At 36.2% G+C, this 12,954-nt stretch overlaps 1 protein-coding gene across 2 annotated transcripts in view; it reads right to left on the bottom strand.

Moving 5' to 3' along the window:
- SETD1B (SET domain containing 1B, histone lysine methyltransferase) overlaps positions 1-12,954 on the bottom strand; it is a 36,733-nt gene that overhangs the window by 17,943 nt on the left and 5,836 nt on the right. For both annotated transcript variants that reach the window (XM_072415918.1, XM_072415919.1), the window contains exons 5-6: positions 6,298-6,410; positions 4,298-5,434 (exon numbers count right to left, since the gene is read on the bottom strand). In XM_072415918.1, coding sequence (XP_072272019.1) covers positions 4,298-5,434; positions 6,298-6,410 — 1,250 coding nt within the window. The remainder of the gene's footprint in view (positions 1-4,297; positions 5,435-6,297; positions 6,411-12,954) is intronic.

The following is a 12,954-nucleotide window of genomic DNA, read 5'->3' as shown; positions in this document are numbered from 1 at the left end:
AAAATCATATTAACCTGCAGGGTGAATAATAATTATTCAGAAAAAGCTTAAAATAATTCCAAAAAAAAATAATTTCAAAGCAGGTGCCAAGCTGAAAATAGGGGACAAAAAATTGATTACATCACGTTATTCATTCCCTGAAATCTAACGTTTCACCATAGACTTCTGTTACCAGCAAGCAGCTGGTCCCTTTTATCCTCAGTTAACAGGGACACACAAAAGCATTGTACCCTTGCTGTAATCGCATAAGGCTGAAAAGCTATGAAACAACTTGTGAATACACAGCAAGGGCACCAACTATTTCATGCTGTGTAAAAATTATTCATTTTATCATTGATATTAAATATCAAGCTTTACATTTTATATATATATATAAAAAAAAACATTACTGTAGCTTACAACAACTACATGCTCACTTTTCTTTTCCTTATGCCAAAAGAATGTTTAAAGCCAAAACTTTTTTTTTAAATTTAGGATACAGAAGGGAAGGATAGCAACCTACTTATCATGATTGTCTTCCACTTAATTCCTGATTCATCCTTAAAACTTGAAGGAAAATTTCCTAACAAAGTTGTCATACACATACTTTATAAAGCTAACCCCATTGAACTAAACTGCAAGCACATTAAAGCTGTCCATTCTTTGAATTCGCTAAAGTTTATTTTAGAGGTTATCACTTTTAATGTAATTAACCCTTGCGAACGCTAATCTACATGTCAAACTTTTGCCAATAGAACCAACATCAAACATTCGTTTTCATTTAAAAGGTTTATTCAAACATCAGTCTTCGTTGCTAAAGGTCTCCACTGAATTTACATCACTGCATTTGCAGCACATGGTTGTGTCTTGGATACAAGGAAAAAAAATCTACTTGCTGCAACTTGCAGCAAAAAGAAAAAAAAATACCTTTTATAGGAACAAATAGTCACATGTGTAAAAATCATATATAAAAAGGTGCTACAATAAACTGCATTATATAAGAATGCACAAGGTGGGAATGCAGTCTAACCAGAAAAGCAAACTGCTTTCTGAAAGAAAAAAAAAGTATTAGAACTAATCCTGCAGAAAATTACTAGTACTTTGATTACACTACTAAATACACCCAAGATTGATTGCTGAAGTATCCATTATTTATTCCTTGATAGTAAACAGTGTTACCTGTTGAGTAAGCTACACAAGTTGTGATTATTCACACTTATACAGCACAATGTAGTTATGTATAATTAGTAGTCGTTTACATAGCAATAGGCCTGGAAGCATACAGGTTTGCTTTAATAAAAGGAAAAACACTGTCAGCCATTAGATAACTTCACTGAAATCCTCAGCCATGGGATGCCTGTCAAGGGTTCTGAAGGAAACTGATATAAACCCATTGCCCAACCTGACTGCATCCAGCTGGACAATTTGCATCTCGATCAGACCCAGCGCCAGAGATTACACAAGGTTATTGACCTGTTCCCCTCTCTCCACATGATTGTGTTTTGGCATAGCAGTTACTACAGCTTAAAACATTGCATCTGGGGAGGAAGGTGAAGGTACATATGCTCCTTTATATCCAAAAGCTTCAGAGTGGAACAAAGCAAAGCAGAAGTAGGGAAGCACATATAGAAGGTAAGTAGCAGTGGATGTGCTCTCACAAGAACCCTTTACTTTGCTCTAAATGAGCTATCCACAGACCTAAGGTAATAGTCTGTCATGAGAACGGTCAAACTGGTTAGTTAGAAAGCCTGCCTTGATCGCTATGGTTCCTTCAACCATAATATACGGTAATCTTTAATTGGGAGCCTCCGCCTGCATTGCTCTTCTATTTTCTTTCCAGAAAGCCAAGCTTGTTCACAGATATGCCAGAGATCAGACAGATCATGCCTGCATTGCTGACTACCTATGGCTGCATGCTTCTCTGTAATACTTACACATTACTTTACTCCTGAGTGCAATGCTTCTTAGAGTGTATAGCTAGGCAATCTTTTTTGTTTTAGCAAGAGTAGGGAAGCTAGAGAAACCTCCGTCAATGTAAAAAACACTTAGCAAGTGGTATTACCATTACCTTCTAAACCAAACAAAATGATTTTGTTTTAGATACACTTTAAGGGGGTTGGCATATAAAGCAGCGAGGGTGATTTTTACCAAACATTCTCTGGTGGAGAATCTTCCAGATTTATGCATTTTAAAATGGTGGTGACAAGTTCTCTACTACAAAATTTTACTGTAAAACACTGGTCATTTGTTTAGCAATAATGTTAAGGAAAGAAACATATCCAGTGTTAACAACTGAAATGAAAATAACTGTTTGAAGAACACCTTACTATACTAAAAGAAATCAGTTATAAATAAAATACATATGTCTAATTCTAAAAATACTGGCTTTCTTGGTGATCGCAAGGTCATTCACATCTCTGTCTTTCAGGAGCTGTGTGATCAATTTTGTAGTATGCATCAAGTGGGACTAAATTTCAGCATTTAAATATTGCAAGCAGGCAGTATTTTATTGCATAAGGAACAGGCAATGTCCCTTCAGCAATAAATCATACTTATCTGCCAGTTTGCAATCTTTTTCTTTCAAAGTATGGCGGCTACTTTAAAACTCTTTCGCGCATGCGTGACATCATTCTAGCTAGCCCAATCAAGATGGCCAAAGATCCATAACCCAGGGAAAGACCAGGTAAAGATGTCGTTCTCTGTGATGAAGCCAGGCAGGCTAGTGTAATTTAAAAACTGTGATTGGTTGCAAATTTTTTTTTATTTTTAAGGTTTATTTCTGCTTTCAGGTAATGGTCATATTGGAAGGTGAACCTTCCTACCAATGACAACTTTCTGGCAGGGGACAGCAGGTTTTCCACAGAAATTTGAATAGTATTTTGCCCCATTTAATTTAAATTCTATACCGATAAATGGACTATGCTGCAAGTAAACACCCCGACAACATGATGCTACCATCTCCATGACACACACACACACAAACACATACATACATATACGGACCATGTTGAATAGTTGAGGTAGACCACCATACTACATGTATAATTTTCCTGGATCTACCCCCACATAATATGCATTGCCACCTTCCAATTAAACACTAAAAAAGAGGACTACTTGGACCTTCCTAAAATATATAGATGGAAATATTTCACTATACAAAAAAAAAATCTATAAAAATTTCTACATTAAGCAGAACTCCATGAAATAAATCCATCCCATTTCCAGTTGCATCAACCAGCTGACAGTCATTACTTTATAAAAGTATAATCATTGTACATGGAGCAGGGCTTTTACAGGGACCCATTATGCTCAAACACTGCAGAATGTCTGCAGAAATCTAGGAGGCTACATACAAAACTCCTGCACAAGCATAGAAAGAAGCAGTGACCTGGTCTTTATTAGAGAAGACTTTTGCAAAAAGTTTCAAACTGGATTTTTGCACATAAGTATTAATAATACATAGAACACACCTATATTCAAGTAGGAATGCCTGTTACATTTAGACACTATTTGCTTATACAGGGGCTCATCTTTAAATCAATTAAAAAAACAAAAATACATATTATTTTCAAAAATTCCAGCCACTGCAACGGTGGGACGTTCTGTCTTTGTGTAGTGAATGACCCAATTTTTTTTTTAACAAAAGTCTGCTAAGGGTTTAAGGTAAAGTTTCAGGCATCCCTGGCACTCTCCATAGGTTTTTGTAAGTGATGTGTCCTAAGAAGAGTGCTGTCAGTATTGTGTTTACAAAACGATGCTAAAATGCGAGTTCTCTTTATTATGTACCATGTTGTTCATAATTTAAATCAAAATACAACAGCAGAAAGAAAAAAAATAGAAGCAACTAATTAAGCTATTCTATTGATAAAAAATGTTGAAACCTACTTGCTTCTGAGCCTGCAACCTGTGTACACAATCCCTTATATATTGTGCTCTTGTGATACAGTGAAAATCTCGGGAGTAATTTATGTACCCTAACGGTTTAGAAGCAGCAATCCTTCTTATAATGCTCTTCTTATAGGTCTATTAGATTCTTGAATTAAAAATTGAAGAGGCAATAGACATCAACAAAAGATGGTAAAATAAGTTTAGCAAAAGCTTGCAGGTAACTATGCCATTTGGCAGCCATCCTTTGTTAAAAATCTGCTAAATTGGATGTAATGGCTTAAAGGAGAAATCAACTATAGATAATTTTTTAAAACATGTTTTTTTCTTTAAAATAGTACACAATTATAAAATTATGAGAACAATGTCTACATAATCCACGTGCAAATAAATAGACCAAATCAGTTTTTGTATTGCTTCCTGAGCATCTTACCTCATCCATTTTTTCTGATGTAGGGGTTGCATCACCTGCCATATGATCCTTTGGTTCTGTACTATCCACTTTCCTGCAAGGTTGACTCAGTTGATCAATTGGAGTTGTTGACCTTGAGTTCTGGCAAAGAGATGCAGTGCCAAGTATCGGCTCATCATCATCATCAGAATCTGGCAGTGGAGTTGGGCTTATATCCTCTAACCCAGTGCTGGAAGGTCTAGAGGAAGGTGTAACATCCTGATACTGGGAGTTTGAACTGTAAGGAGGGATTGGCGAGAGTTGCGAAGAAGAGGATGATATAGGGCTTCCTTGCATCATCACTTCATTGTCCGAATTTGGTTCATTTAGAAAACGTAAATTCGTTCTTTGCTCTTTTAAAAGCATTTCAATTCTGGAGTCTAAACTATTGTGCTGCATTTCCGACTCCAAAGTGGGTGTTCCTGGTGAGTTTCGACTCTCAGGGGTCCGAGCACGAGATGCAGGTTTATGCTCTATGAGGCACTCAGGCTCTGGTGGAGGGGGTTCCTCTGGTTTTTCCTTAACTGGTATAAAGTCAATATTTGTAGAGCTACCATCAGAGAAAGGCTCTGGTGGCAGTGGTGGAGCAGTTCTCCTATAATCAGGTTCTCGTGATGTCTGTGGGAAAGAAGTCTCATCATGATGGGTGTAAACTGAAGATGTCTGGTAAGGGGAAAAGGCTGACTTACTAAAGTTCAAACCAGAATGGCTCAAGGGTGGTGTCTGTGGAAACTGTGAAGTCTCTAGTTGAGATCTGGTTGCATTAAAAGTCTGCTCAGATCCTCTAAAAGCATTGGAGCTGTGTACATAGTGATGTCCTGGCCTCCGGTTGTAAGCGTCCGTAAACTTTGTTTCTTGTCTCCTTGGTTTAAAATCTTGACCGTAATGAAAAGCTGGTGTTGTTTGCCGACTAGAATAGCTGGAGTCTTGAGAAAAAGGTGTTCCCAGACGTGGGGTGTGAGGGGTTCCTTGTGACTGGGGGGTAATCTGGCTGTAAGAGTTAGGGGTGTCTTGTCGACAGCTTGAATAGGCTGTATCGTGGGAAAATGGAGTACTGCTGTTTGGGGTAACTGATGCACTTACACCAGTTTCTTTAGTACGTTTCACAAGTTCATTGACCTGGGTTTCAAAAAAAAGATTAAAATCATTATCATCAAGTATACAAAAAGGAAAGACAACAGAAAGAAAATTAGTCACAAATATATTTTAAAATTAAATACCACTTATAACAATCACTAACTGACCACAAAATAGTTGTTAAAACTTAGTAGGTTTAATAAATCACATCTGCTAAACTATAGTTTCTAGGCATAGCTATCATTGTAGATCAAAATTATATTCAGTATTTTTTGCCTTAAAACATTGCAGCTTTGGTAACATATCTTAAGACAAGGTGGTTAACAGTAAATAGCCTCAGCCTTAATTTTCCGGTGTACAAGATACAGCCCACAAGAGTTCTGTGTGGGGCCTACCATGATCCAGATCTCAATGTATGTAGGAAACAGGGGCCCATATAGAATTTATCACTGGAACTACCTGCTGTCAATTGCAACCACAATCCAGTACTAAACCTCAGATGCTGAAACCATCAGCTACTGGACTGTAATTGGGCTTAGTAGCAGCACAGAGGGGAAAAAAAATTACAATGCTTCAGTAGCATGTTCAGAGAAAAAGTAAGGCAACATCTTTGGCATCCTTGTAACTCCAGCATTGCCCAATCAACAGTAATAGATCATTGCTTGAAAGATCTATAATTTGATGAAAATCATTAACAATAGATGACTATTACACATGACCTGATCCAGATCCCTCATGAAAAAAAGTTTAAACATTTTTAATATTGTGATAAACCAAACTTTTACTTTTCTGCATTTTAAAATATATATGTGTGGTTTTAACACATAAGACATTTAAAATGATTGGACCCACTGTATTGAATTGCAAAAGGTGCAATTAAACCAAAAATAAAAAATGCGGTTTACCTGTGGAGTTTCATTCACTGTAGGTGAAGCATCCAAGTCGCCACCAACTGGAAGAGTCTGAGGTGTGTACAGACCATTAACTAACAGTTCATAGAACCGCATCCGTGTCTCACCTATAGACAAGATTAATAATGAACACAGTATAATAATTATAGGTTAAAGAAAAGGGTAAAATAAATCAGGCATGTACTAAGAAGTGCCTGAAGAACAGTTAGTGACATAACTATGACTGTATAATGCTGCATAATATGTCAGTGCTATTACAAGATAATGTTAGTAACAATAACAACAATGACGCAGGTCCAGGTTGTTTTGTTACAATTTATTGAAAACTATCTTGGGATTTCTGCTGTAGTTGCACTATCTGCAAACATTTTGCATTTGCAATCACTAGTCTCAGCTTTTTCCTGAATGCCAAAGTTGTGAAGATGCTTTCTGGTAAAGCCGTGTCCCTGTCCCCTTTGCCATGTCATGGCAGGTGTAATAAATAAAGCGCATTTCCAGCCACATATCATTTTTAGTTTTCTTTAAATCAGGGAAAGGTTTTCTTTTTCCTAAAACTAAAATATTAATAGGCCAGTTTAATGAAAAGAGGAATGAGAAAAAAATTAATGGCTGAAACCCAACACCACCTATATGCAAATGTATGTTTTAGCAGCTTTCCTTTAAATCACCGAACATGAATGGTTAACTAAATTGCAGCTACTGGGCACCAATGAATACACGATTTACCAGTCATTGCCCTGCATTGTCATCATTTAGTGCACATTTGATTAGAAGGAAAATGACCAAACTTTCACACAGGTTATTTCCAAATAAATGAAAAGCAAGCCCCAGTTGATACATGTGCATGACTTTCAAGTGAAGGCTACTTTTTCTCCCGTGGCTGTGTTATAGATTACAAAAAGAATAGCTTAATCTGTAAAAGAAAAGATGACACAAGCACTGTGGAGAGGAATGTCAAGGAAGGATTTGAGTTATTAATGTGTCACAGTCCATTGAGCCTTATAAAAGATCCTGGATATAAGCCCACTTTAAAAAAAAAAAAAAAAAAATTTGTGTATATATATTTTATTACACACACACACACACACACACACACAATACATGAAAATTTAACGCTGCTTCTTTTGCACTGAAATCATTAAAAGCTATTCCTGCAAAAAGCACTTTGTATGAGGGGTATTGATGAACCAGTAAACATAAAACAAATTACTGTGTGTGTAATATATATATATGAATTATTAGTATAGATATATTTGATATATTTTACTAAATGCCAACAAATGTGTAGAAAAAGTGTGTAGAAATATTTCTTACACACTGAGCAACAATGTAATATCTATATAGAATGATATGTTTAACTAAGTAAATTCAAGTAAAACCAATGAGCAATGTTCTCTTGGGCAATATAACTGCACTTTTACTAGGCCTCATACATTTGGTTCCTTAACTGAAGTTATTATGTGTTTCTACTACCATGGCTTGGTACTTTACTTATGCACTGCTTTCCTATGAACAGAAATTTTCCGACTTGTACTCGAGGGCAACAAATGCAGCGCAGAGGGCAGATGTGCTTTGCAGTGAGGCCCCTCTTTCCTCAGTTTTATATCTAAAACCAAATAGCTGCAACCTGCACTGCTGTAAACAGGGCATATCTTCAAAAATTAACTTGGTCAAGTGATGCAGGGACTAGTGCAGACATAGATCCTGGAATATGTAAACTTTTATTCTAAATTAACTCATTGCATGAGCTTTACTTTCTTGTCAGCTTACTCTTAAACACTTTTTTAACTTATTATACATTAATTAGACCACACATGCCAATTTGGTATTTGGCTGCATACCTTAGTCTAATGCATACCTTAGTCTAAAGAATATATATATATATATATATATATATATATACACAAATGCCTGATAATAAATTGTTTAATATTTGTTCAAAGTATAACAATTAGACAATATTATATTATTAAAAGGATTAATAAAGTAAAAATTTATATCCTAACCTGTACCAGTATATGTGCTGTAACAAAACAAAACAAAATACTACCACAATTTTCTTCTTGAGTTATCCATTCCAAATCTGGCTCCTAGTTGACTGTGACTGGCTTGATATACGAAGTCAAATGCACAATAGCCATTAGGTGTTTACCAGTTAAACCAAGGAAACAGCAGCTTTAAAACGTATTTACACCCAGATCACTATATTAGATTATACGTTCCAGCATACTAAAAGATATACAGTATGCATGTAACATCAGAGAGGTCTGGTCTTGTTGAAAGTTTGATCACAACCTAATACCTCCAGTAACTATATGGGTCAATGTTTTTGTTTTTTGCATAAGTCACTATTATGTTTACTATTATATTAATAATGATGTTTTAATAAATACAACTTTATAATCAAAATTACAGAATATACTGCAGACTCCCATCTCTCTTCTCCATTTTAGTATGCTTTAAAAGAGCCAAGAGGAAATGTTTTGTACTTAATATGAGACATTTCCAAGGTATGCCAGGTTCACTTAACAATTTTGTCTGTGCAATTGCCTCTGCGCCTCATGGTAATATCTTTGATATGTCATTGAGTAAACCAAAGCAAGTGTAAATTGAGATAAAGTATTTCCTATTCTACAAAGATATTCTAAAATGACCTGGACACATTTGGTGGCACCCCTTTAAATGATCCTAAATAACTGGATTACAGTATTTTTTAAATTAGCTATTTAAAATGGGCAAAATGGCTCACTTTGCTGTTTGGTTTAACTGGTTTCCAAAGAATGTGGATTGGAGAAGCAAATAAGAAAGGTATATTCGGGAATCAGGAAGGATGTAGACAAGCATGTAAAGGCAAAGTCTGTAAGAACCATCACCAAGCAGCATGATGTTCTTGCAAAAGGGTTGCAAATATTAATATAAAAATTTACTGGCCATTTGACTGTAGTCAGTCCCCCTGGATGCACCTGCAAGAGGAATACTTAACCCCAAAATGGGCAGAAAGATAGTAAGAATGGCAGACAAAAAAAAAAAAAAAAAACAAGAACTTCTAAAGAGCTGAACTCCCAAGATTAGGGTCATTGTTGTTTGATTGCACCATCCGTTGCTTTTTGAGTAACAGTGGGCTCAACAGAAAAAGGACCTAGACCTAGAAGGACTCCTAAGTTGAAAAAATACATAGAAAAGCCATACTGGAATTTTCTAAAATGTATATTGACAAGCCACAGTGCATTTAGGAGAAGTGTCCTTTAGACAAATGAGACAAAACTGGGGCTTTTTGGCAAGTCACATCACTTCTATGTTCACCAATGATAAAATGAAGCTCTAAACAGAAGAACATCATAACTAATGTGAAACATAGAGAAGGCTCATTTATGCTTTGGGGCTGTATAACTGTGTCTGACACAGGGTGCCCAGAGTTTTTCCGGGGGAACAAATAAAACTCAAAAGACTAACACAAACTGCCCAGTGACAGAAGCCAACAGGATAATAACCCAAAACACGCTGAAATCACTCAATGAAGGCAAAGAACAAAACCTTGGACTATCCTGATATGACCTTCATTGAGCCCAATTCTTTATAGAAAGAATTGAAACCTGCAGTCTGAGCTGGCACCATTCAAACCTAATACAACAAGAGCAGTTTGCTCAGGAAGAGTGAGCAACACTACCTGTTGACAGGTGCAGAAGTCACTTTGAGAGCTGCAGTAATTGCTTTTTTGTTCCGTTGCTTAAGGTTGTATAACAAATTTTTAGGTTAAGGATGCCATCATGTTTATCCATACCATTTTCATTTGTGTTATTACTTTAAATATAGTGTTGAATAAAATTTTTAAACCACAGTCTGTTTTTCATTTAAAAAAGAACAATGACAGATGTCAAAAACTTGTCAGTTTCAAATTATTTAAAGACTATTGAGGGTTTAATATACATGAAAGGGTACAAACAACACTGTCCATTCTTGTATGCATCTCTGCTGCCTGAACAACATTCAGTGTGGTATCACTCACCAATCTGCTGATTTTGCACTTGGGCACAAATGCAAGTAGAGACCCATCATTTACCGTACATGCTTATGACCCAATGTTTAAGAAACACGGACACAAGGCCATCATAGTAGCAGGTGGTTAAACAGAGAGGAGAAGAGGAAGTACAAATAAAGGGTGGAGTATGTGCAATCCCTAACAAGATGTACTCAGGATCCACAAGTTTACCACAAACATGTTTAAATCACAAAACAAATTAATATGGTATTAATCAGAACAATACCTATTGATGGAACTTTGCATTCTTAATAACAAGGAAGTCATATTTTTGGAGCTAATTCCCACATGATGGGGCAAGGTTAGACCATATCCAAGGAGGAGAAAACAGCCAACGTTTTGAGGTCAGCTTTAAGAACAGCACTTTGGGTGATGCAGTTGAAAACAGAGTTGAAGAATTGGCAGAAGTTGCTGCTGTATGAACAATAGCCTTAGCAGGGTATACAGAAGGGTGATTATGCCAAGCATAGTAAGTCAGACAGCTCTAGGAGAATAGGAAGTGACACCACAATGACAATTATTCCTTCTGACAGCACAGAAGATGTTGTAATTTATATTCCAGGCAGGATAGGCTTCCATAGGCTGTGTTAGTCTCAATCCCACAAGATTTCCTAATGTTCATGCTATTTTCCTATTATGAAAGTTACAGAAGAAAGTTGCTGAAGGTAACTGCAGAAATTGAAGACGGACTCGCTTCTAAATGTATACAATAATCAAGGGTAAATATGTTGTTTTAAAAATACTAACACTACAATTTCTTCCCTTCTTCTGAAAATACTAGCTGCCACTGTCATGTTGTCAAGCGTTGTCACGCTGAACCACTGCCTTCAGTTCATTCAATATTTTTGACCTATACAAGACCAAGGTCATATTAGCTGATGGACAGTGGGGTTGATATACTTGAGAAGTCCCCTATAGTGAATGTTCATTTAGTTTACTGATCGTTTTACCAACAATGTTAAAGCAAAAGTTCTGAATTTTTTTCACAAACAGCACAAAGACAGTTTTACATTTTCACCTAAACTGCATGTGCAAGTGAATTAAAGCGAAAAGATAATTAAAGACAAGACCATGATTGCACATGATTGGATCAGTAGCCCAATGTAAATCAAAGTTCTGCATAGTCAGAAAACCACCAACAGAGGTCACTGATTCCAGGCACAGATTAATTGGAACAGTACTAACATGCTTACTCTGGTCTAGTTTTGTATGCTGCTTGTTGTGCAAACAAGAATGATTCTTTCCTTGATCCTAAACCCACCAAAATCTCTTGAAGAGCAAAATTTGCAAATTGAGTCTGTGGTTTTCATAGAGGGAGGCTGCCTCGCACAAGACAAGAAAGCCGCTATAGTTCTTTCCATTGACACTCTAAATCCATTGTTTAACACATCCATAAAGGGTCAAAAGTGTATTCAAAGAAATCATAGTAAATAAAGCAGACTTCCTAAGCAATATTGTGACTTGGTTTCCTTGAATCTAGATTATTTGATAGCATTTACATTCTCTAAAGAATTTATGTGGTGTTGCTCCTTAGGCATGAGTGCAAATCCTATTTCATAGAAAACATTTCAGCTATTTGCTGCCAATTTAAAAGGATGCTGATGAAGAGCAAGATGCAAAACAGCCAGAAGTAGCATATTATTTAATATGCATTACAATATAGTACAGTGTTTGCCATTTAGGGTTCCAGAGTTCGTAAGAGGTTCTTTGAGCAATGAACAATCTAAGCCTACTAGGTCACTTACCACTGACACCAATTATATTTGTGGATATCTGTAAAGATGGCATTCTTCCCAATGACTATTGTAAGAGGCATTTATCCCACTGACCACAAGAGTAATGCACCATGAATTGGGCATATCATAAATATTAGCGGTGGTTCCCTGGTACCTGAAAATGATTTCAGGGATTTGCCCATGTTAAAAAGGCTAATCCAGTATGTACAAATGATTCCCTATAATAAAAGCAAGCTAAACATTGAAAGAAATAAAGTAAATAAAGAAAAAGTTGACAATAGAGGAAAACAAAATGCCCAGTCAAAGCCATTCCAGTCTTAGCTTTATTGATTATACATGACAAACACAACCTAAATCAAGTCAGATAGCTCACTAATATAACTGTCAAGTGAATGGAAAACCAAAAAGTTAAAATGGGACTGGGAAGGGATACTTTTCTATTTGTCTTGCTGACCATGTAGGGGATGAGGAGAAATCACCCAACTTTGATTGCTGTTACAGGGGTAACTTTTTGAGAGGACAATTGCCCCACTTTGTGAGATTTGCTTTACCTACCTGTTTTGTCTAGGAAGGAAACGGTTATTTTTACGGTGATAGACCAACTGCAAAACATAAAATGGCATAAGGGCTGAAGTTCTAACCCTTTTCTAATATATTTAAAGCTAAAAAAAAAATGTTTGGGCTATACATGCACTTTAAGATCCAACTGAACCTTTATTTTAAATCAGCTAAAAAGGACACGGGGGTTACAACAAAAATGTGTTTTTAGAGCAGCAATCCTTGCTATCTTTTTGAAGCAGCAATTTATCACCATGTAATTATATAGGCACAGCACTTTACAAAGTTCATAGTCAGCAGTAACCTCTCTGAAGAAGT

This window comes from Pyxicephalus adspersus, chromosome 6, assembly GCF_032062135.1.
Source record: "Pyxicephalus adspersus chromosome 6, UCB_Pads_2.0, whole genome shotgun sequence".
Taxonomy (NCBI): domain Eukaryota; kingdom Metazoa; phylum Chordata; class Amphibia; order Anura; family Pyxicephalidae; genus Pyxicephalus; species Pyxicephalus adspersus.
This window is presented reverse-complemented; position numbering and strand designations above follow the sequence as displayed.